The sequence below is a fragment of the Python bivittatus genome, unplaced genomic scaffold, assembly GCF_059951505.1.
Source record: "Python bivittatus isolate LINGU-HERP-01145 unplaced genomic scaffold, Pbiv_v1 ctg000020_np1212, whole genome shotgun sequence".
Lineage (NCBI taxonomy): Eukaryota > Metazoa > Chordata > Lepidosauria > Squamata > Pythonidae > Python > Python bivittatus.
In genome coordinates this window covers 59,070,404-59,094,298 of record NW_028277030.1, presented here as the reverse complement: position 1 = coordinate 59,094,298, position 23,895 = coordinate 59,070,404, and the positions used below count along the sequence as shown (strand labels likewise).

The 23,895-nt window shown below is 37.8% G+C and overlaps 1 protein-coding gene across 7 annotated transcripts in view; it reads left to right on the top strand.

The window, feature by feature from the left end:
- SESN1 (sestrin 1) overlaps positions 1-23,895 on the top strand; it is a 59,775-nt gene that overhangs the window by 34,653 nt on the left and 1,227 nt on the right. For 5 of the 7 annotated variants that reach the window (XM_088139206.1, XM_025170398.2, XM_007434020.3 and 2 more), the window contains 8 exons: positions 9,587-9,652; positions 10,360-10,560; positions 14,425-14,607; positions 15,707-15,946; positions 19,647-19,794; positions 22,290-22,402; positions 22,745-22,935; positions 23,634-23,778. In XM_088139206.1, the coding sequence (XP_087995332.1) occupies positions 9,647-9,652; positions 10,360-10,560; positions 14,425-14,607; positions 15,707-15,946; positions 19,647-19,794; positions 22,290-22,402; positions 22,745-22,935; positions 23,634-23,778 (1,227 nt within the window). In that variant the 5' untranslated portion in view covers positions 9,587-9,646. Of the gene's footprint in view, positions 1-3,047; positions 4,856-9,586; positions 9,653-10,359; positions 10,561-14,424; positions 14,608-15,706; positions 15,947-19,646; positions 19,795-22,289; positions 22,403-22,744; positions 22,936-23,633; positions 23,779-23,895 lie in introns of those variants that run through there. The other 2 variants (XM_007434023.3, XM_025170400.2) reach the window with 2 other exon arrangements.

Below are 23,895 nucleotides of genomic sequence, written 5' to 3'. Positions count from 1 at the left end.
AGAGCATATGAAACTGGACTACAAAAATAAAAACATTGAAGTGTCTAGGACTGAAGTACAAGTAGGAATGCAATGAGTTAACTATTGAAAATGAAGAATTTGAAAAAGGAAACATTCAGATGAATGAGATGAGTACAATGAAACAGTAACTTTTTTTTTGCCAAGGTCCAATAGAGACATATATAGGGAGTCTTAACCAAAGGGTGGTTAAAGAAACAGATCATAGTTTTTAAAAGTTTGATTAAGAATCAAATAGTTTTGATTGAACAGGCAGAGGATATTATATCTGAAGATTGGTAAATTTGTGTCCCATTTCAGTTTATGAAACTGCAGCTCTTTTTTGTTGTAATGCATGCTAAGAAGCTGTTGGAGGAGGCTGGCCTTTCTGAGGTTTTGAGCTGAGCCTTGTACCTGTATCTCTGATTGGATAAGAACTGTTGCTAGGCTCTTCTTAGTTCCTGGGCAAATTAGAAAGTTGAACATGACCTGTTTGAACGGCTGCCTTGTTTTTCTCGGTTGTCTGCCTTCCTTTCTTGCCTTTGTTCTTTTCCAGAGGTACAGTAAATGAGAAATGTTTACATCTTTTTAAAGTTGCAATGCATATAATAAAGGCTGAGTAGTGTCTAAACACTGAACATTAATGTTTTCAATACATTAAGCATTAGAGCTTTAAATCAGAATGAAAAAAAAGTTTATTTAACTTGACTTGGCAAAGGTGCAATTTAAGTTAAAGAGTAAAAGAGTTTTGTAGCACCTTAAAGAAGAATAAAATTTTGACTGCATAAGCTGTTGAGAATCACCACCCAGTTCAACAGAGATTTATACTTCTGATGAAGTGGACTGTGATCCACAAAAAACTACACAGGAATTTTTTTTTATACTTTAAAGGTTCTTTGTTCTTTCTACTGCAAATACTACTGTGATTCTCCCTTTGGAAACTACTAAAGAGTATTTCTGCCACCAAGGAAATACACTGACTTGAGAAAGCATTTGATGGTCATTGTGGATTCTAACCATTAGGTTTACATGGCTCAGAAATACCTATACAAGGCCATGGTAGTGATAATTATAATAATGTTACAATTACAATAATGTCATTAGATTGTACATATAATTAAGGCTACTAGAATACATAGAAACATGGCTGTCTTTTAGGAAGGCATGGAAATTCAAACAATTTCATGAATATTAAATAGTTAAGTTACTAGGAATAATTGTGGCTCTAGATTTTCCAGATAATTCTATAAGGGACTATGGGGAAGGAGGAGTGGAGTTAAAACCATTATTGCTGAAAGCAGTTATCCCAAATTGAAAGAGGAATACAGGAATTGTAAGAAATAATCTAAAAAGGGACTATAAATAGGGCAGTTATAGATCTTAACTAACAAAAGAACTGTAAACTCTATGATTTGCTGCAGAACGAATCTTCACACTTTCTAAAAGAAATATATCTTCCTAATTTCCCCAGATTGACCTTCTATTTATATAAGATGAACAACATTAGAATTTTCTCTGGGGTTACTCAGAAAATCAGGCTGAGTTTGAGTATGTCCTATACCCTCTCTCCTGTTCAAAAGGAAGATAAGATTCAGTTGTATGATGTCCCAGCTTTCTAAATTCTGTTTTCCAGATTATGAATAACTGTTTTCTGGGATAGAAGAAGGCATCCCTGTAAAATTGATCTCTCTTACTTGCATAAATCAATAGTGAAGGAACTAAGCTTTGTGTCTTAATGCATGGTTGTGGCTTTTTCTTACTTTAACTATGATGAGTAAAGTGTTAAATACGCTTGTGTTAAACTGTATGAACATTGGATTAGCAGAAATGCCTGCAGGAGATGAAGACATGCCCATGAAAACAGCCAGAAAAAGAACATTATAATTGGTCAGATTAATGTAATTATGTCTGTACAAGAGCAAAAGCTGCCTGCTGAAAAAAATATATCATTAACTGTAAGAGAAAGGAAAATCTGGCAATTTAGTACCTCTAAAATACTGTGCTCTCTTTTTTAATGTACTTTCAAACATTTTAGTCTAGGTACAGAACATTTCAGCATCAGAAGTTCACCAAAATACATGTGTGGGTTTTTTAAGTAATTCTACATCTGTCCTCAAAAAGGAGAATCCAATCTCATTTTATTCAAGGTGATGAAGACTGATTTTCTTTAGGGCTGTTCACACAAAATGATTAAATACAGTATCTCTCCGCTGTGCATTAATGGAGTCTGGCTTTTTTCAAGCTTCCATGGAAGCCTGGAACATGGGCTGCTAAAAAGTTGCCTTAACTTTAACAAGTAGATTCCTTAAACCAGCTGCATCTTTTTTCAAGCTCAGGTGAAAGCATTAAAAGAGTCATGTTGGTTCAATGACTAGTAGAGAGGTTCTGTATTCATGAGAGTGCCAAAGCACTCTCTTCTGGATCCTTTCAGAAGGTGCAGCCCTAGTTTCCATGCCTATTCTCTCAGTATATCTCCAAATAAGCTAATGGAGGGGATTAGTTTTTTCCCAACCATATATGTTCCCAAAGTTAATGGAAATGGAATTCAAAGGGGAATTGTGGATGTGGTCAGTAGCTGCTTCATAATTATCTGTTTTGTTTTTTGTTTTTTGAGATTTTTTATCCCACATTTATGATTTTTATAAATAACTCAATGTGGTGAACATACCTAATACTTCTTCCTCCTCCTATTTTCTCCACAGCAATGTCCCTGTGAGGTGAGTTGGGCTGAGAGAGAGAGACTGGTCCAAAGTCACCCAGCTGGTTTTCATGCCTAAGGTGGGACTAGAAGTCACAGTCTCTTGGTTTCTAGCTTGGTGCCTTAACCACTACACCAAACTGGCTCTCTTAAATGTTCTTGAAATACTTAAATACAAAGTATATAGCCACAGTCAAATAGATGCTTTCCCAACTCCTCCACAGTGTTGTTGTCTGAGGCAGCCCTGATAAGTAGCCACATTGCTCTGTTGAAACAACAATAGCAAAGTTGTGCTCTCATGTCACATTAAATCCACCAATTTCCAGAATACATGGTTATCTATGTAAGGGCAGAATGTGAAACAGTCCTATGGATCTTCTTTGCTTCTGTAGTGAATTTTCAAACATTCTACACTTCAAGTTTCCTTTATATTTGTTTTCTAAGTGTATTTAGAAACCTTTTATCAAGGTAAATGTATTTGTGCAATTTTAAAGATAAACAAGTAAAAGAACAGTATTTCAGTTTTGCAGTTTAAGTAGTTTCCCTCCCTGGGAGACATATGTGTTATTAACATTGTCTACCAACTGTACACAAATCCTCACACAGAGTTCATGTGAGAGCAAAGGAAATATGTGTTAAGTAAACTGAAATTTTAATTTCTGTAACTCTCACGTATTCTTTAAGTGCTAAGAGACACAGGCTCAGTTCGTGCCCAAGAATTACTGAACAGATTGTCAAGAAATTTAGAACACTCCTCTGCAATAGGTTAAATAACATGATGGTGTGACAAGGCCCATCATTATGTACACCAAATATGTTTTTTAGCTTGCTTAAGAAAAACACCTACCAATTTAGTACAGGTTTTAGTACACTGCATGTAATGATGGTCTGAACATATATGGGCCATCTAGTTGTTTGTAGGAAATTTTTGCTATGGCTGACAAAAGCATAATGTTCTAGCAACATAACATGTTTTGCATGTAAAACACCCCTTGGCATCTCTAGGTCAGGGTGGGAAAGTTTCTTGTCTGAAATGCTTGGAAGGTGTTGCTGATTGGACTGATTTGCTATAAAAGTTGTTATTGATCTCAGTTGTGTATATAATGCAGGTGAAATTTTGTGACAACACTATCTGTTCTGGAATACAGAAGGTTATGGATGGCATTTGGGCAGAGTACCGAGGGAATCCCCAGACAATACTCTTTGTTCTGCATCAGGTGTAGGTGGAAGAAACTGGTGCTTGGAAGTCACTTGCAAAGGGTGTGCTAAGTATATGGCGCTTGTTTGGTAGCAGGTTTGCCTTCACTGTGCATTCCCTTAACACTTGCTCTGTGTGTGTTTCTACTGCAACATACATTTGCACGGGGTAAAACTGAAACATTTTCCATATTCTTTCTTATTAGTCCGACAAAAGGCTTAAAATATTGCTAACAGCATACGGTATTGCTTTTTTAAAAAGGGTAACATGTAAGTACTTTGGCTATCAACACAGCACCCAGGTACTTGAGAATGCTGAAGTCCTTGGGATCATGGAGCAGATCTGGACACTGTGGCAGGCTGGCGCAGTCTTTTTTGCTTAAGGACTGCTCTTGTCGTCGTTGCTGCAGAACAACTCTTCCATCTATTTGCAGAAGGGCGAGTGATTCTCATCAGAGTCGGGCCTCATCATGCTGTAACTGACCGATTTTAAAAATAGCCTCCTCTTAATGCGGCGAGGGGAGCTGAGCGGCAAATGACAGGGGCCTTGTCCGCCGCCTTTCTGCAGCTCTCGGCTGGCCTGGTCGCGAAGCTGCTGAAAGCCCCGCAGTTCCTCCGCCCTCAGCGCGGTGCCTTCTGCGCGCTCGCCCCCCTCGCCGCCAGGTAGCCCGCTTGGCCCCGCCCCGAGAGCCTCTGGGCCTACCCATTGGTGGGCGGCGAGCCAGGAGGACGGGCTCTGCGCGTCTTGTTTGTGTCCGGCTCGGGATGCCCCGCCCGCCAGCTGTTTTTAAAGTCTCCGCCGGGTTATGCGGGAGCCGAGTGCTACGGTGCTTGTCGGTGGGAAAGGAAGCGGCGAGGCACCCTCCCGACTCGCGTTCAGGCATGAAACTGGCGAGTGCCACCAGCCCAGCTCGGGACCGCGAAGTAGGGCAGCCGTTCCGCTGCAGTTGCTGCGGGAGCAAGGTAAAGGGCCCGGGGCGGGGCAGAGGATGCGGGGAGGCGCCGGGTGTCGTTTGGGGGCTTGGCGATGACCAAGCAAGGAGTCTGCTATGACTCGGGGGAGGGGAGGGGAGGGGAGGAGGCTGCTCTTTGGGTTTTTCAGTGCCCGCTGGAGAAACGTAATGGAGATGAGAAGCACTGAGCTGAAATACTTTGGGCTGCGGGGTGCGAAGCAAAGCATGAATGTGTTCATGAAAAACAGCGAGACTGATTAGAAGGTTTGCTGGAAATAAAGGGTTTCGAGAATGACTCTTGACAGGTCTGGACTCTGCTGAAATCAGCGCGAGTGTAAATCCAGGAGTGGATGTGGGAGAGAATGGAATGGGTCCCAAAGATAGAAATGTATGGCCTTGTTAGAATTGAATTGAATTCTTTTTAAACTATTTGAAATAGTATGATTTTAATATATCTTTTTTATTATGAGATAAAAATACACCCTTAAGCTGGTTGTTAACCATAAATAATGGGAAGAGCAATGCCACATGGGAATGGATAGCCTGAAGTTTCTGGTAGTGCATTCCACTCTCCCTGCTGGTTTACAGGAAGGCTTTCCATATTGTTGCTTGTTCTGCTATCTAGTTCACTTTTGGCTTGAGCTACAGAAAAACATATAGAAAAAGCATCATCAGAACACTACTTGTCCCTATACATAAAGTACCATAATGGCACCATTGGAAGTGGAATGCTACTCAAATTTGCTTTAAAGGTAGCTTTAGAAATCAGTTTTTTTAGTTTATGCTGTTGAAGCTCTTATTCAATATCACTTTTGACCCCTGTCATCATTAAATGCCTACTGACCAAGGAGAACAGACTGAGTTAATGCTTTTTGCCATTTAAAATCCTAGAACAAATGACTGGAAACTGCAGAGAAATAGAATGCAGCTAAACCATACAAATAACTTATTTGTGGGTAGAGCTTTTTGGCAGAGGATCAGGCTGCTGTAGAAGATGGTGGGCTGTTTGTGCAGGAGCCAGGCAAGCAGAAGCTAAATGCTTTTCGTCTGGCAAGCATACTGTACCCTCATCCAGGGTCTCTAAATGTTCCTATTCTGTGACTAGCCTTAGTCTTCTAATAGACTAAAATTCTACACAATGCAGTAATTAGTCTCATGTTTATTCTATAGCTGAAATGCTTAGTATGGTTTGTTCATGGATATCATTTTAGTAGCCTGAAATGAGTTGCCAGTTGCATGAAAATATGACAGATATTGGGCCCTAACGATGTTATGAGTGGTTATTGTTTTCAGGGTGTCTTTATGAACAGTGTGGAATGTGCTGTCCTGTAACCAAAGTAGTGGTAAGATTTAAGGAATTGCATCTTAATCCTGTAATGAAATGAGAGAATAAGGGAACAGAATAACTCTACTTATAAAGAACTGTCTCTAGGAAATTTAACATGTGCCAGTTATATGAAGTCAGTGGTGTTTCTCATAATAGTTTTTATAGAGAATATCAGTTGTGTATAATTTCTGATACAACTTGGCATCAGCTAACTTCCTCAATTGGTTGTTTGGATGCTGACTCTAGGAAAATCTTCAGTTGTGATGTTGTTTTCAAGCTGTAAAATAGAGAACAGTATGTGGGTGGAAATGGAAGTGTTCCCACCCCTAAAAATCCTCCTTAGCTCCAGAGATCTAACTTGCCTGTCTTGTCCACTTCAGTAACAAGTGTTGAGGAAAATCTCATTTTTTAGCCATTCATAGTACTTAAAGGGAAATGTGAAAACCACCAGCACAAATCTTACAATATGAAAACACAATGTGAAGTCATTTATTAGAAATTGAAAAGAACCACAGAGATTTAAAACAGCAATTCTGTTGTTGCATGCCAATTTAAATATCTAAATTGATCAGAAAATAATTTTTCTAATAAGCAATAGAGAGAGAGAGAATGGATCCGTGCCCTAAGTGGCTAACCATTTAAAAAGAAAATGGGAGAAGAAAACCCATGTATAGGGTTGTAGTTGACAGCAGTATATGAATGAGCATTAAGGGGTTATTAAAAACGTTATGGGAAAGATGGCTTTGAGGGGAGAATTTAAAAAAATGGAAGATCTTTGGGAGCACAAATAGAAATGGAAAGAGGGAAAGGGCAAAGTTGTATGATGGAACAACCACCTATTGAGGATGGTAGTGGAGGAAATGAAGGTTGAGAGATAGCAGAGCAAATCTTTTGTGGCTTTTAATTGTAAGGGTGGTAGGTATCTCTTGGATCCTGGACAAGTTAGAAAATCAGTGCATGGACTGAAAAAACCGTGTTACATGAATTAATGAAACAATGGTGGATAAAGGTTTGGCCATAGAAAACAAAAAAGGAGAAGACTCAAGAAGTCTAGATGAGAGATGGGCAGAACATGATATAGAGTTTTTCCCAAGGGAAGGGGAAATAGAGAGCAAAGAAATCCAAGACAGAACTAAACTTTTGTGTCCATTCTCATAAAGTTTAGAGGAAAAACAATAAAAATAGGGAACCTGTGAGAAAAGGAGGGAAGAAGAAAACATTTTAATCTTGGAACATGGAGCTTCAATACTTAGATTATGACAACTGTGAAATAAAATTCATAAGATTTCAGGAACCAATTGTAGAGAGTACACTGGTAAAACACCCTGAAGAGAGTTTAATTATTTTTGGCTGAGGAATCAAGGTGAGGCACAAAATGTGTGTATGTACTGATTCTCTAGTGTTTCTGTTGTCTTTTGTAAGCCATAGCCTTTTGTTTGTGGTGAGGAACTGCTATCCTTGTGTGAACTGACAGAAAGGACATGAAAGTAGAATAAGAAAGCTGGGTCATTTCAATCTTTGCCCATACTGGTTTGAGAGGGGCTCCAGAAAAGGTTGTGTATCTCATGTTGTTCATATTAGCAGTTCATCTGGTCTTCTCTGCCAGTTACATTTATTCAAACCGAGAGATGGAGTAGAAGAAAAAGAACACTATTTTAGCTGGTAGTCAACTAGATTATATGCTATTAAAACATAAAGAACTTATACCTATTTTTCCTTCGCGGTCCAGAAAACCTACACAAAAATAATGCTTGCACCCCTGTTTCTATTAATGGACTTGCTACCAAGCTTGGACAGAGTGGACCCTCTGTCTCAGAGCAGGGAACCAACTGTATGATGCTTTCTGATATGGACACCTACAGTGCTGGTTGCCATTGCTGCTGGTGTTAGCTCAGTTGGTGGATGTAGTGATGGTCATTCTCTAGCCCTCCAGGTATTTATTGGTGCCATCATACTTTGAAAAGCCGTTGCTGACTACCGTGTTATATACCCCAGCATATGTTGCCCAAGAGTGACGGACTGTTTTGGAGCAAGGAAGTTGTTATATTCCCATAAAAAGAGTGCTGCTGCTACATGGGTTTGCCAGGGTGAATGAGCAGTGATGGGGGTGACAGTTGTGCTAGCACTGTTGTGATGCTTATGGCAACATCACAAATGCCATGTTTTCATGTATTGTAAGTTTCTAAAATAATTGTGTGTGTGTGTGTGTGTGTGTGTGTGTGTGAGAGAGAGAGAGAGAGAGAGAGAGAGAATAATATATAGCCCATTCATCCAGCCAACTATCCTTTTGATCAGTTGGTAATCTGTCAGGAGAGGGCCTGGCTCCAATACACCGTAACCTGCTTGTCATGTAATCATTTTGCCCACATACTCATTTTGCTTTTTCAGTGGGCAGCCAAACCTCCAGAAGTGCTTCTCAAAGGCTAAAACAAAACAAAAATCGCCTCTTTTAATTGCTGGTCTCTACTACAGACTGCTTTTTAATGGGTGAAGACCCTTATATACCATAACTCGATAATATTTTTCTGAATGCATCATTCCTTTCTATGCCAGAAGAAAATAAATTGCACCTTGTCCTTGCATGTAATATTTTCTGAATAAAGTGATTTTGCACAAAAAAATAGAAGTGATGATTTGACTTAGGGCTTGTTCGCAAATAATGAAAGCAACTGGATTTTGTTTTGTGAATTCCATAAGGTTTTTTTAAACGGCATAATCACACAGCTGTGATATTGGTTCATACAGTGGATGTACAAAGATGTTTTTAAAAATGCGACTTGGTGTAATCTGAATTCACTACTTTTGTGATGTGTCTAAACGATTCTAGCTGAAAACGTTTTAGTTGTGCAATGGGGCTTGAAAATTAATTCAGTGAAAGTTCTGTGGTAGATAAAAGTTTCAAGTTGACCCTAAATGCAGTCTGAGAAATTACTATTTGTTCTTTGTCATTTTTAAATCGACATTTTTAAAATCCTATTGCATGTATTTTTGTGGCTTCCCCCTCAAACCCTTGATAAGATTACAACCCTGTTACTTCCTGAAAAATACTGAGAGATTTCATACATATTCTGTTTGGCGGATATGCAGATGTACTTCAAAAGCCTTTGGTATCGCTGACATTACTCTGCTAGCAGCTGTGTACTGAACTCCTTGTTCTTGACACTTTGCCAAGTACTTTATGCAAAACTAGGTTTTTTACTCAACCAGGTTTCATTGTTTTTAATGGCAGCAGAATGGCACACTGTAAACAAGTGTGGCTTGTTATGAAGCATGGGTAGAACATTTCCACCAATTGCACTTCTGAAATACAAGGATAGTTTTGTTTCAGTGGTGAAGCATTTCTTGCTCTCAAAGCCACAGCTGAAATGTTTATAGCTTAAAGTTCAGGTACTGTAGTGTAACATTCTTTTCTAGGAACTTGGAATTAGGATCCCAAGACCACTGGGTCAAGGACCAAGCAGATTCATCCCAGAAATGGAGGTATGTAAGGGTGTCTGTTTTGCATGAAAACAGTATGTTTGTTGCACTTTTGCCAGGGTTGGGTGGGATTTTCAAAATCTAATGTTGACTGAAGAACAGCTGTTAATCTGCAAATTTTTATAGGCCACTGTGAGCACAACAAATCATTATTCATGTTTGGCAGCAGGTCTGCTAACTTAGAAAAGGATGTTCCTGGAACTTTAATATTTAACTGGCCATTTTACACTGGTTGCCTTATTTTGTTGGGGGTCAAATATATCAAGTATTGTTTGACCTGACCCTTAATTGTAACAGACCTGCATGTTAAATAAATATAATTAGTCAGTGAACTTTCATTTCAAATTAAGATTGACAAGTGGTCTTCTGGGACTGATTTATTTTCCACTACTTAGCAATTTGGAAGGCTTGCTGTAATATTTTATTGGTTCATAATTACATATATGCTTTCTATTTATTTCTCAGTTAAAATGTGCCTCCAGATAATTAACCAGTCACATTATTAATCTGTAGCTCACATACTATTTGCCATGTTTGGGACATTGGTTAATTTCTAGAATCTCCCCTCTGCCCCAACCCCATGCGTGTACGTAGCATATAGGCTTAACAATTGATTTGGAGGTACCAGTTATTTAAAATCTGCAGAACGGTTGTTACTTTTGGTCCTAGAAAATATTGTTACTGTGTTTTTTCCCCCCTAATTCAAACAGATTCTTCAAGTGAGTGCTGACGATCCTCAAATGCCTTCTTTGTTTGCTGAGTCTTTCACAACTTTAGGGCATTTGGATAATATTACACTGGTGATGGTTTTTCATCCACGGTATCTGGAGAGCTTTTTAAAAACTCAGCATTATCTGTTGCAGATGGATGGTCCACTGCCTCTTCACTATCGACACTATATAGGTATAATGGTATGTTGAATTATGACACAGAAAACTGTGGCGGGGGTTTTACAGCATTAATGTTTCTCTTTAAAGTATATGCCATGTGCTTAAGGAACCTCAGTATCTCTGTGAATTTTATTAATTTGTAAAAATAACTGTGTTCTATCTTCCCAATGAAGTGTATTCTCTTAATATTTGTATGTTCTTGGTCTGAATGTACTGAGAACTCTCTTGAATCTTATTCTCTAGGATCTTCCTTGGAAAACATTTGTAACGGAGTCTTTTATCAACTTTCAGTGGAATCTCTGGAAAATTTTAAGATATCCATAAAATTTCTCTCTGTCCTAAATATTGTACTCAAAATTATGCTATAGATTCAACTTCCTTATTACATGAGCGACTTTAAGTTGGTTCTTGTTTACATAATTGTGTTCCATAAAAGCAGTCAATTTGGTATCAGTGATGCTGAGTAAAGTGATTTCTTCAGTTTCCCTTCCGTCTTTCTTGACCTAAGTCTTCTCTACAAGCCCTTTCCCATATTACTCACTTTTTAGCATTTGCTAGAATGGAAAGCACATACAAAACTAAAGCACCAAAGCAGACATAATTTAAGACTAAACGGAATTTTAGGGAGATGGATTTAGATTATTGGATGGATTTATGTAAGAGAGTTCAAAGGGGAAAGCTTTAAACAACTCCTAACTTAATACTGATGATTTATGGCTGCATTTAAGCGAAATCCAAAATGTCAAAAGTTCTTATTCATTATAGGTAATGAATAATGTATAAATTATATATAAAACTATATGAGGTACGAAATTCCCAAAATATTAGTGCAGTTTTTCAGTAAAGCTAAGAAATAAAACAACAGTGGAAGGAGTAAATAACAGCACACAAAAGCTTTGTTAAACCACAGCTCAAATTATTCTTTTGGCTTTCATATATAAAAGGCTATATTATAGTTATGAGTAAGAACCATGGATGGCCTGAATCTCAGTTTTGCCTACTAGGTTTCAAAGTCTAACGAAAACCAAGATTTAAAATGCAGAAGGAAAGGTTATAGTGTGGTATAGAAAGTCTATTCTATCCGTTACTCTGTTCAGTTGTCATGTTGCATGTCAGTTGACATGCATGTTTATTATTGACATTAATTGCATCAAATAGGAGATTCCTATTAATATAGATCATCCATTCTGTTGTCCCACAAACTGCCAACCTGAACTGGCTTAGGCGAGCTCAACTGTAATTTTGGAGACTTCCCATGCTTTTAATAACCATGCCAAGGGCTCTATGATAATTTCAACAGAATATATGTAGCTAAGAGCTGAACTGTGGAGTTCTTGGTGTTCTCTGAGCTTGGTTGTTCACTTGCAGATGTTTCATTACCCAACTAGGTAACATCATCAGTGCGAGTGTGGGGTTTGCTCCCTTTTTATATACAGTAGCTTGCCCTGCCAGTTTTAGTGGGGGTGTGGTTTTCTCCTTGGTAGTTCCTTAATTAGGGTATTGTTTTCGGCTTGATTGTTTGCCTGGTGTTAATTCTTGCTATCTGGGAGGATGTGTTCTGGTCTTTTTGTTTCCTTCTTAGCTTTTTTATTGTCTCTTTTGAATGGTGTGTAAATATGGTTTATTTCTATGTGTCTATTGAGAGCTGATTTGTATGAATGCCAAGCTTCCAGGAATTTCCTAGTGTTTTTGGATTTAGCTTGGTCTAGGATGCTTACAGTTTCCCAGTTGAAATTATGGTCGAGTCTGTCCATGTGATGTGAGATAAGGAGTTTTCATCGTGTCTTCTGACTGCTAGTTGGTGTTCATGAATGAGTTCTGCTAGTCTTCTGTCTGTCCTATATAATGGCTGTTACTGGTCGTACACTATATGTTGTAGATGACTCCTGTTTTTTCTTCTTGGGCTACTGGGTTTTTTGGTTTACTTAAGATGTTTTGGAAGGCTTTAGTTGGTTTGTATGCTACGGTAATGTCGTGTGGTTGTAATAGTCTGTTGGTTGTTTCTGAGATGTTTTTGTTGTATGGCAGTATTATCCTTTTCACAGCTTGTGTTGGTTGTGCTGTAGTGGGTTGATTGGTCAGGAACTTTTTGATAAAGTTGAGTGGATATCCATTTTGTTGGAAGATGTTGTATAGGCGGTCTGTTTCCTTTTTCTGGTGTTCTGGGTTGCTGCAATGCATTTGTGCTCATCTGAATAATGTTCTTACACAGCTCCTCTTGTGGGAGGTTGGGTTGTTACTTTGATCATGGATTGTTCCCCTTTCCACCCCATCCATAGAGCCAAGAAAATTTTCTGCCTGGAAATTTTCTAACAGCGAAATGGGTAGAGGAAACAATTAGAGTGACGGAGTACAATTTTGAATGAATTCAACAGAAGTTAGGACTAAACGATTTAAGCCTCAGTGATGACATCACTATTGTACAGCAATGATAACAGGAAAGAACAATTACTTTTCACTACTGCATTCATATAAAGTCTTCCATTTCTGTGACCAATTTGCAAGACACTTTTCGTATAAAATAATTTTAATTCCTTCTGACTTACAGTGCCTATCAAGATAAGATTATGTACTTTTTGCAATTGTTAGTACAAGGATTAAACATTCCCTACAATATTTGCAACCTGAGAATATGAACAGGATTATTGGATCATTGAAGTTGCCCACATGCATGCTTGACCATAACCCATCCTGGATGTAAAAGTAGCCAGCTGCTAAGTGGTGCATATGATTAGTTCTAGTCTAACCTGCTTAAAACTGAGAATAGTTCATCTTCTAAGAAGGTAACTTTGGATCTAAATTCTATAAATATTGGGTAGTATTATTTTGGTAGTATATATTTAATGTATAGTGATGACCCAACTTCAAAAAATCCTGGATGATTGCATGGATCTGTGCTTGACTTGAGGGAGGGAAATTGCATCCTGGTTGGTTTTCTTGGGCCTATCAGCAGCTTTCAGTAACATCAAACATGGTATCTTCTGCAGTACAATGCTGGGAGGAGATTGCAGAGCGAGAATATTTTATTGATCCAGTCTCATTTTGATAATATACTTTAGCATGTGATGCTAAGAGGCTCACATGTAACCCTTTGGCCTTTGACTTCTAGATCCCATGGTGGGGGTGATTTTTATCCTGTTTGTCAACATTTATGTAAAACTGTTAAGAGAGATCACTTGAAGATAAACAGTAAATTTTTATTGCCTAGGGCTGCCATTGAAAACCACTTAAAAGCTCAACTAATACAGAATAGTCATTGCCTCAAAAATTAAGCAATTGATTTGGCTCACTGTTTAGGTCATTGTACTTCTTTGTGTGCCCATGTTTTTGTTCTTGCTGCTTTCAGCTTGTAGAAAATGATTCTAATGATTATTCTGTTTTCTAATGGAATATGTCCACTAATGCTTTTTTTAGGGGAAAAATTGGATAAATATATATGAATGAAATTTCTTTCTGTAAATATGGTCCTTAAATCAGGGATGGGCAATGTACAGCCCTCCAGATGAAATTGAACTCCAGCTCCCATCAGTCCTCACCAGTGTGATCAGTAATGAGAGATGATGGAGTTGCAGTTCACCCTAAATCTAACTCATTCCTGCAAATAATGGGATTTGCCCCTGCGTAAAATTGCTTTCAAACTTAATCCATTTCACTGTATTACTTTTCAATTTTGATCTTGTACATAGGCATACCAAAAAAGAAATACAAAAAGAAATAACTAAAAGAGAATACATGAATTTTTCAGTAGCGTACAGCATTGTGTTACATGCATTATTTTCTCTTTCTTGAGCAAAGTGTTCTCTGTAATTACAGTTTTAGATGACTCATGGAGCATCACTGTAATCAACTCTGTTTCATAATTCTTGCTTGTACATTGTTCTCTAGGCTGCAGCAAGACATCAATGCTCTTACTTGGTAAACCTTCATGTCAATTATTTTCTACAAGTTGGAGGAGATCCTAAATGGCTGAATGGTCTAGAAAACGCACCTCAAAAATTGCAGAATTTGGGTGATTTGAATAAAATCTTGGCACACAGACCCTGGCTCATTACAAAAGAACATATTGAAGTAAGGGTGTTTCTTGAATCTATTAGCTTCCTTTATTTTTTAAAATGACTGCAATTTTTTGAAGATCCATAATTACTTAATCTACCATTTTAATGTTTGTTAGTCAAAACTGCATCATAAGTTGGTAAAATATTGAAAACATTAAAAAAACTCCCAAGCTCTGATTGTGCTAAATGAAATTCTTATCAAAAGATCCACTTTATTAATGGGATACCATATGGTGTAGTGCTAAACAGTTACAAGCTTTCACCTGGCTGGGTACCCTTCCTTGAACTACAGTATGTTAATTTCTGCACTAGCATTTTATAGCAACTTCACACAGGAGCTACCCAGCCATTATTAATGTGATATAAAGCCTGTCTGCATTACTGTTACTCTGGTAGTAAGATCGTTGGATGACTCTTGATGACACTTCAAATTGCTAGTGTGGAAATGATCTGTGATTCCCATCTTTGGCATGTAGCCCCTGATATTGAAGAATCATTTAAGTTATTGTAGAGTCTGTTTCCAGAGCACTTCGATGAACTCTGCAATTTTTTCCCGTCACTTGTTGAAATATTTTTTTTTAAAAAATAGGTTCTCCTTTTGTTTTTACTAGCTCAAAATGAAACAAGAAAAGATCATCCATCCCCCACAGAAGTACAAAATTGTACCTGTTTGATATATTTTTCCCTCCTGAATTTTTGAGTTCTATAGCACTAATGACTAAGTTATTTCTGGAAATTGGACTTATAAAATATTTAAAGTAGCTAAAATATATTGTTTCAAAATCCATTTCCGGCGCAGACTTTGGGCTTAGTCATCCTCAACTACTGCTTGTTTTTATTTCTAAATTATATTAACTGTCCTAGACTCATAGCATGAACAATAAACTGTGTAATTCTCATCATTGCCAAATGAAACAGAGCTGTAAAATATTTAACATATGGTTTTCTGCATTTTAAAAGGACTCTTTAGAAATAGAGCACACTTAATGTTACTCTCTTGCTGTAACACTTTTTATCCACTGTAGACTTACATTTGTGATATTACTTGACAATAGTAAAAATTGTGGGTTTGACATGATGTTTACATTTCTTCTCCCTGCTTTTTTTTAAAGCAACTTCTAAAAACTGAAGAACACAGCTGGTCACTGGCAGAATTGGTCCATGCTGTAGTACTCCTCACACACTATCACTCACTTGCTTCATTCACCTTTGGCTGTGGAATCAATCCAGAGATCCACTGTGACGGTGGCCACACATTCAGGCTGCCCTCTGTCGATGGTTATTGCATTTGTGATATTACAAATGGGAACCATGATGAATATAAGATGCACACCCCTGATACAGATATTACAGTGAGTAGTTATTATGTTCTGAAAGTTGGGTGTGTTCACTTTTTTTTTAAGGCATCTGCTTGCTATAGTCTGTATTTGCAAAGCTGTACAACTTTGCTCCTTCCTTCCTTCCTTCCTTCCTTCCTTCCTTCCTTCCTCCCTCCCTCCCTCCCTCCCTCCCTCCCTCCCTCCCTTAACCTATAAGGTAAATCTCTGATAGATTACTCTTTAATAATACAAGATGGATGCTACAGAGGGGTACATTGAAATGGATTATATCTGCTGTTGAGCTGTTAAAGAAAACTTCTGTCTGATTTTGCAACCACAGTGTTTGAACACATGGACCCTGGGACACTGAAAGAAATTCAAAGAAAACTTTTGGAAGTCAGAGGTGTGGGCAAGGGGTTGCCACATTAGACTGAAGGCAGTCTAACTCAAATGTAGCCTACAACATTACATTTCATTTCAGCTGCACATTTTGTACTGTTGCAAATATATCTGCTAATATATGTTGACAATATTTTCTGCAGCAAATACACAGTGTTAGATATAATTGCATGTCAGGAAACTTAATTGGATTGAGATACATAGATTTGGATTCCTCTCAATATGAGTTAGAAGAAACATCAGTGTTCAAGAAATATGTTTGCCTTCTAAGAGTTGATCTGACCTTCCTAAAATCGCACCTGGAACTCCCTGATGCATCTTTTGCAAGACAAAGAATGGCTATAGGATTTTTTCACTTTATAAAACTGTATTATTGAAGGTAATTATAAAGTTCTTAAGGAAAGAACAGTCTTCTCATGAAGCAGTTTGCATTGTTATGTTAGTTTCATTAAAACAAACATAGAAATATCATTCAGTTCTTGACTGTAAGAAATATTGAGGCTATGAAGTGTGTCAAAAATATGATTTGAGGAAAGATAAGTTTGATAAATATTGGCTGTGTCATTGCATTACATACACATTCTCATATATACAAACACACATTCTCTCTCTGTATCATCTCTAATTATATTATCCCTATATTGCATTATACGTAGTCCTAATGAAGTTCTGCCTTTTAAATGCAGCTATGAGCACTGAGCTAGTTTTGGTGAACACTCAGTTTTACAGAACAATTGTTCTAGTGTCTTGGAAGACAGATATATGGTGGATTTGAAGAGAACAGGGCATAGGATGTAATAATTCTCTATGCCTAATTCATGTTAAACTAACTTATACCTCAAAAGAAGGTCATATTTAAAATTAATTGGTATATAAATTTTGGTGGAAAACATGATAACAAAATGATTTTAATCTTGTATTAACAGGTTTTGTGCCACCATTGAGATTTAGAAACATATACTTCTTAAGAACTTAAAAGTATGCTCCATGAGGCACTTACTCTGAAGGAGGAGGGATTATTTTTGAAAGAATAAACTTTAACAGCTATGAATGGATATAAAACACTGTATGATAAATTCAGTGTAAAATTTCACAAGAAACAGAAGCAGCATGAGAAGGAACATTGCAAGAACCCCAAAGAGTGCTTTGGTTGACAGGAGCAGAATAATTGTAGCAGGTTCTCCAGGAAATACTTTTCTTTTGTATAGCAAAAACATAGAAATTAATTCACCACTTCCAAGTAATTTTAAATGTCCCAAAGTGAGGATACAGTCAGGTCCAGAAATATTGGGACATCGACACAATTCTAACATCTTTGGCTCTATACACCACCACAATGGATTTGGAATGAAACAAACACAATGTGCGTTAACTGCAGACTGTCAGCTTTAATTTGAGGGTATGTACATCCAACTCAGGTGAACGGTGTAGGAATTACAACAGTTTGCATATGTGCCTCCCACTTGTTAAGGGACCAAAAGTAATGGGACAATTGGCTTCTCAGCTGTTCCATGGCCAGGTGTGTGATATCCCCTCAGTACCCCAATTACAATGTGCAGATAAAAGGCCCAGAGTTCATTTCAAGTGTGCTATTTGCATTTGGAATCTGTTGCTGTCAACTCTCAAGATGAGAGCCAAAGAGCTGTCACTATCAGTGAAGCAAGCCATCATTAGGCTGAAGAAACAAAACAAACCCATCAGAGAGATAGCAAGAACATTAGGCGTGGCCAAAACAACTGTTTGGAACATTCTCAAAAAGAAGGAACGCACCGGTGAGCTCAGCAACACCAAAAGACCCGGGAGACAACGGAAAACAACTGTGGTGGATGACCGAAGAATCCTTTCCCTGGTGAAGAAAACACCCTTCACAACAGTTGGCCAGATCAAGAACACTCTCCAGGAGGTAGGTGTATGTGTGTCAAAGTCAACAATCAAAAGAAGACTTCACCAGGGTGAATACAGAGGGTTCACCACAAGATGTAAACCATTGGTGAGCCTCAAAAACAGGAAGGCCAGATTAGAGTTTGCCAAACGACATCTAAAAACGCCTTCACAGTTCTGGAACAACATCCTATGGACAGATGAGACCAAGATCAACTTGTACCAGAGTGATGGGAAGAGAAGAGTATGGAGAAGGAAGGGAACTGCTCATGATCCTAAGCATACCACCTCATCAGTGAAGCATGGTGGTGGTAGTGTCATGGCGTGGGCATGTATGGCTGCCAATGGAACTGGTTCTCTTGTATTTATTGATGATGTGACTGCTGACAAAAGCAGCAGGATGAATTCTGCAGTGTTTTGGGCAATATTATCTGCTCACATTCAGCCAAATGCTGCAGAACTCATTGGACGGCGCTTTACAGTACAGATGGACAATGACCCAAAGCATACTGCAAAAGCAACCAGAGAGTTTTTGAAGGGACAGAAGTGGAATGTTATACAATGGCCAAGTCAATCACCTGACCTGAATCCCATTGAGCATGCATTTCACTTGCTGAAGACAAAACTGAAGGGAAAATGCCCCAAGAACAAGCAGGAACTGAAGACAGTTGCTGTAGAGGCCTGGCAGAGCATCACCAGGGATGAAACCCAGCGTCTGGTGATGTCTATGCGTTCCAGGCTTCAGGCTGTGATTGACTGCAACGGATTTGCAACCAAGTATTACAAAGGGAAAGTTTGATTTATGATTATTATTCTGTCCCATTACTTTTGGTCCCTTAACAAGTGGGAGGCACATATGCAAACTGTTGTACTTCCTACACCATTCACCTGAGTTGGATGTACATACCCTCAAATTAAAGCTGACAGTCTGCAGTTAAAGCACATTGTGTTTGTTTCATTCCAAATCCATCGTGGTGGTGTATAGAGCCAAAGATGTTAGAATTGTGTCGATGTCCCAATATTTCTGGACCTGACTGTATGTAAAGTTGAGTAAATGTTCTTGGGGGCAGGGGAATTGCTAGCAGTGGTTCCTTAGTTGGCACTACATCACAGGATAGTGAAATTAAATGTCCCATAGTCGTGATTTCCATAATGCAGCTAATTATTTTGAACTTGTTACATCAAATTTCAAAAAGGCTGAGGCCTTGCACTATTATTATTAACAGTAAAGTCTCGACTGAGGGGCAAATAAAGGAAAGTGTTTCCTTTCCTTTAATTAATTTAATTTTCTTTAATTAAACATTAAAATTTTATTATCTTTTTTTAAATTCTATACACAGACATTCTAGAAAAGTGGCAAATACTAAGTTAGGCATAAAATGGAAATTTTGTTTTTTATCATAATAGAGTATGATAAACATTGTAATTTTAAAAATGTTGCTATTTATCAAAGACTCCAGAACCTTCCTGTGAAGTAGAAGCACTTATGGAAAAAATGAAGCAAATACAGGAATGCAGAGATGATGTTGAAGCTAGTCAAGAAGAAAAGGCCACACGCTTTGAGAAGGAGAAGAGAGAAAGCATGTTGGTGGGTTGCTCAGGTCAGAATGTATTTAATATTTATTTCTTTATTTTTTAATTTGTATATATATCAGTTTCCAGTATTTAGATTGTACTTCCTCATCATTCTGTAACATAAATAATTCAACAGGACAACAACAATTAGTTCTGTCCTAAACCAGCATCATCCCATCCTACATTCAATATAGTGCACTCTAAAACTTTGCTGTAAGGGTAGCAATTTTTAGAAAATTTGGACTTAAGGATGGTTGTTATAAATGTCTGTCTGTTAAACTGGAAAGTCTCAGAGATTGTCCATGGGTTTGCCAAAATGAAAAATATAATATCTTAACTAAATGGGATCCTCTTCATATTTGCTACAAAATATAATTCAGGTTGGCACAGATTGAAAACTTGCAGAGCCTATGTCAGATGTTTCATAACGGCTGCCTTCCTAACCTATTAGGTTTCCAGCCACAGAATTTCCAACTAATATATCTGTTGGCTCACAATTCAGGGAATTGTAGAGGACGCCAGGTTTTGTAAATACAGTGAAATCTTGATTTCTCAAACCATGATGAAACAGATTTTGTATGGAACAGACCAATTTTCTGCACCAATTAATATCATTTGCATAATATTATGCACATGAAGTAAATAATGTAATTTATGTCATTTGTGAAACAGCACCATTATGCAAATGACAGAAATTAACACAAATGGCATAATTAGCGTAATGGTATCAAGCAGATGATGCAAATTGTCACATTAGTACTTTCCAGTTTAACAGACATTCATTTATATAACTACCATCCTTACAATTAATCTGTTAAAACTTCTTTAAGAGGTTTTAAAAAATGGAGAGCTGCAAAATCACTAAAAAGACAAAATAGATCTTTTTATAAATAAATGTGAATTCATCAGCTCCATGGAACAGGCCAGCAAATTTGGGTCTCTATATTCAGTCCTCTCATTTTAAATTGAAGACTCTGTACAAGCTTAAAGTATATCTATCAAATGCTATAAATGGTTTTGAGTTCCAGATCATAGTAAGTTTTCAATGGCACTAGGAAATACTGAAAACATTACATTCAAAACCACAAATCTGCTTCATAACATTCATGTCATTTATAAATCCCTAATGACAATTCCATGTGTGTCTGTGTAATAATAATTTATTAAAAATATATGCTGCCTGACATCCAACAATTCTGGGCAGCTCACAACAATCAAACAAATTACAATAAAACCAGTAAAACATAAAAGATGGCAAGCGTGACAGACCAGATGGAATGAAGCAAGGGGTCTCTCTCCCCCTCACCAAAGACCTGGGTAAAGAACCAGCTCTTCGTGGCTCTTCTAAACAACAGCACAGTGGGGGCCATCTGGATCTCAGGGAGAATCTCATTCCAGAGGGCAGGCATTGCTACAGAGAAGGTGTGGAGTCCCAAGAGATGACACTTAATTGAAGGAACCTGGAATGCATCAACCCTGCAAGAGCAAATTGGCTGGGCAGATACTATGGGAGACAGATGGTCCCCTATGTCATGTAGGTCTTTAGAGGTATCGACCAGCATTTTGAATTGCACCCAGCAAACTGGCAATCAGTGCAGCTCATGAAGCGAAGGTGTTACATGAGCATACCAAGACATGCCCATCACTGCTGGTACCACTGCATTCTGGACCAGATGAAGCTTCCAGGTGGTCTTCAAGGGCAGCCCCACATAAGCACATTGCAGTAATCAAGCCGCAAGGTGACTAGAGCATGAAGGGTCCCCAACTGAGGAAAGGGCACAACTGGTGCACCAGATGAAGTTGTGTAAAGGCCTTCTGGGCCTCAGCTGCCTCCTGTGTGTGTGTGTGTGTGTGTGTGTGTACAAACGCATAGTTGCCTAAGAACAAATTGTACGCAGATAGGAAGAATAACCAAGTCTGTTATATATTTGATAGTGGAAGAATTGAGGTATTTGCAGTATGGACTTCTAGCCCAAGAACTGCAGTGGCAGCAACTACTTTTCAGCTAAGCTTATGTAGTTGATTCAGTGCTGCTAATGCTGTGAGCCTTCCTAATATGCCTTTAGACTGGATATTAATTGTTATCTATCCTATCATTCTGATTATGGAGAGGCAGTAAGATCAGAACTTTTTGATGCTAATTACTAGTCCTGTATACATTATTGATCCTTTTCACAGTAATTAAGCAGGAGTTCATTCTCAATGGCTAGTTTTCTCATATTTGGAAATAATTACAGAGGAAAACAAGTCTGTCCATTTTTCATTTGTTACTGGATAAATGATGTTCAAATAACTTACAGCTCTCCATTTCATAATACATAGGATCAACATGTATTGAGCTTTATCCTTATTAAAAGCAAATATTATGAAGGAGCAATTCCAGTACAGCATCTTTGAAAAAGCTGTATTTTATCTGCAAAATGCTTTTCCTGTATCAATTACAGATATTATCTATTACAATTTAGCAACATGCTTCTAGGCTATTTTTGTGAAACTACCTTATTTGTTACATATTTAACAGAAGATGAAGAATCAGGACCAACAAGAGATGTATCTCGTCACTTTGAGGATACTAGCTATGGTTATAAAGATTTCTCAAGACATGGAATGCATGTGCCTACATTCCGCGTACAGGTAGGTCATACATTATAAGTATCACATTATAAATGTGCGTAGCATATTAGGTATATAAATGATACATTGGATGTTTTTTTGTTTATAACTGTAGAGCAGGCATAGGCAGTTTGCCAGTTTTGAACTGTAGGTTTGAATGTTTTCTAATCAGCCTCAGGCAGTGGATAGGGGATTATTGTGAAAGCTATAGTTGAAACTGATGGAGGACAACTGAGTGTCCATGCTTTTGGAATGCACAGCAATTTCCTTAATTTGGATTTTAAAAATGAAGTTAAAAGTATATTTTTCTACCTTGTCAGTGTTCTTGAGAACTTGCTTCCATGTGCCTATTTTGCTTTTAAGGACTATTCGTGGGAAGACCATGGGTATTCACTGGTAAACCGTCTCTATCCAGATGTAGGACAACTGATAGATGAGAAGTTTCAAATTGCCTACAACTTGACTTACAACACAATGGCAATGCATAAAGATGTGGATACATCAATGCTTAGACGGGCAATCTGGAATTATATCCACTGTATGTTTGGAATAAGGTTGGTCATGTTGTAATTTCTGTACAAGATCAGCTTCAGTTCTCTATTCATTTTGGAAATATTGTTTCCCATATGGACTCTGTCCACATGTACTAAGCATATTTAACACTTATTATCAGACTGAATCTATATTAAGACCCTAGATCAAAAGACATGAACATACAATTGATGAATTGGATAAAGAATAAAGTAATAGCATTGGTAACTTTTTACTAACAAATGCTGGTAAAGGCAAATTCTGGATAGCAATTCTGCTTGAGGTAAGAATCTTGTGCCCTGAAAAAGCTAACCATAATTTTAAAAGTAAAGGTGATTCTAGAACAAAGTTTTTGTGTAGCTCCCAATCCACGGCTAGAAGATACCACTAAGGAAGCTGGAATTTGTCAGGGCAAGCAGCAGCTCAGAAAAGGCAAAAGACAGCTGTAATATTCTGAAAGTCAGCGCCTGGACAGGACTGCATAGAGTAGAAGAGGAAAACAGGGCAAAGCACCAAACAAGGGGACATGTGATACTTCCAATACATTGAGAATGGACAAAAATACTCAGGCCATTAGTGTAACTGAAATTCTAGCAAAACTAGTTTAAGATCTACCAGAACACTTATGACTATGAGATAGCAAGCAATCACCCAGTAATTACTATAACTGTAGCAATGTGTTTAATGCAAAATCTGAACACATTTGTTCTCCTGATTATAGATATGATGATTATGACTATGGTGAAATTAATCAGCTGTTGGATCGCAGCTTTAAAATTTATATCAAAACTGTAGTGTGTGCTCCTGAGAGGACCACAAATAGAATGTATGATAGCTTCTGGAGGCAGTTCAAACATTCTGAGAAGGTATGTTGTACATCTATGTGTTGTGACTTGATAGGGTGAATAATAATTTTGCTTGACAGTTGCATCTACTGAAGCATTCATTTTGCTTATATTGTGATCCATGACTTAAATATCTCC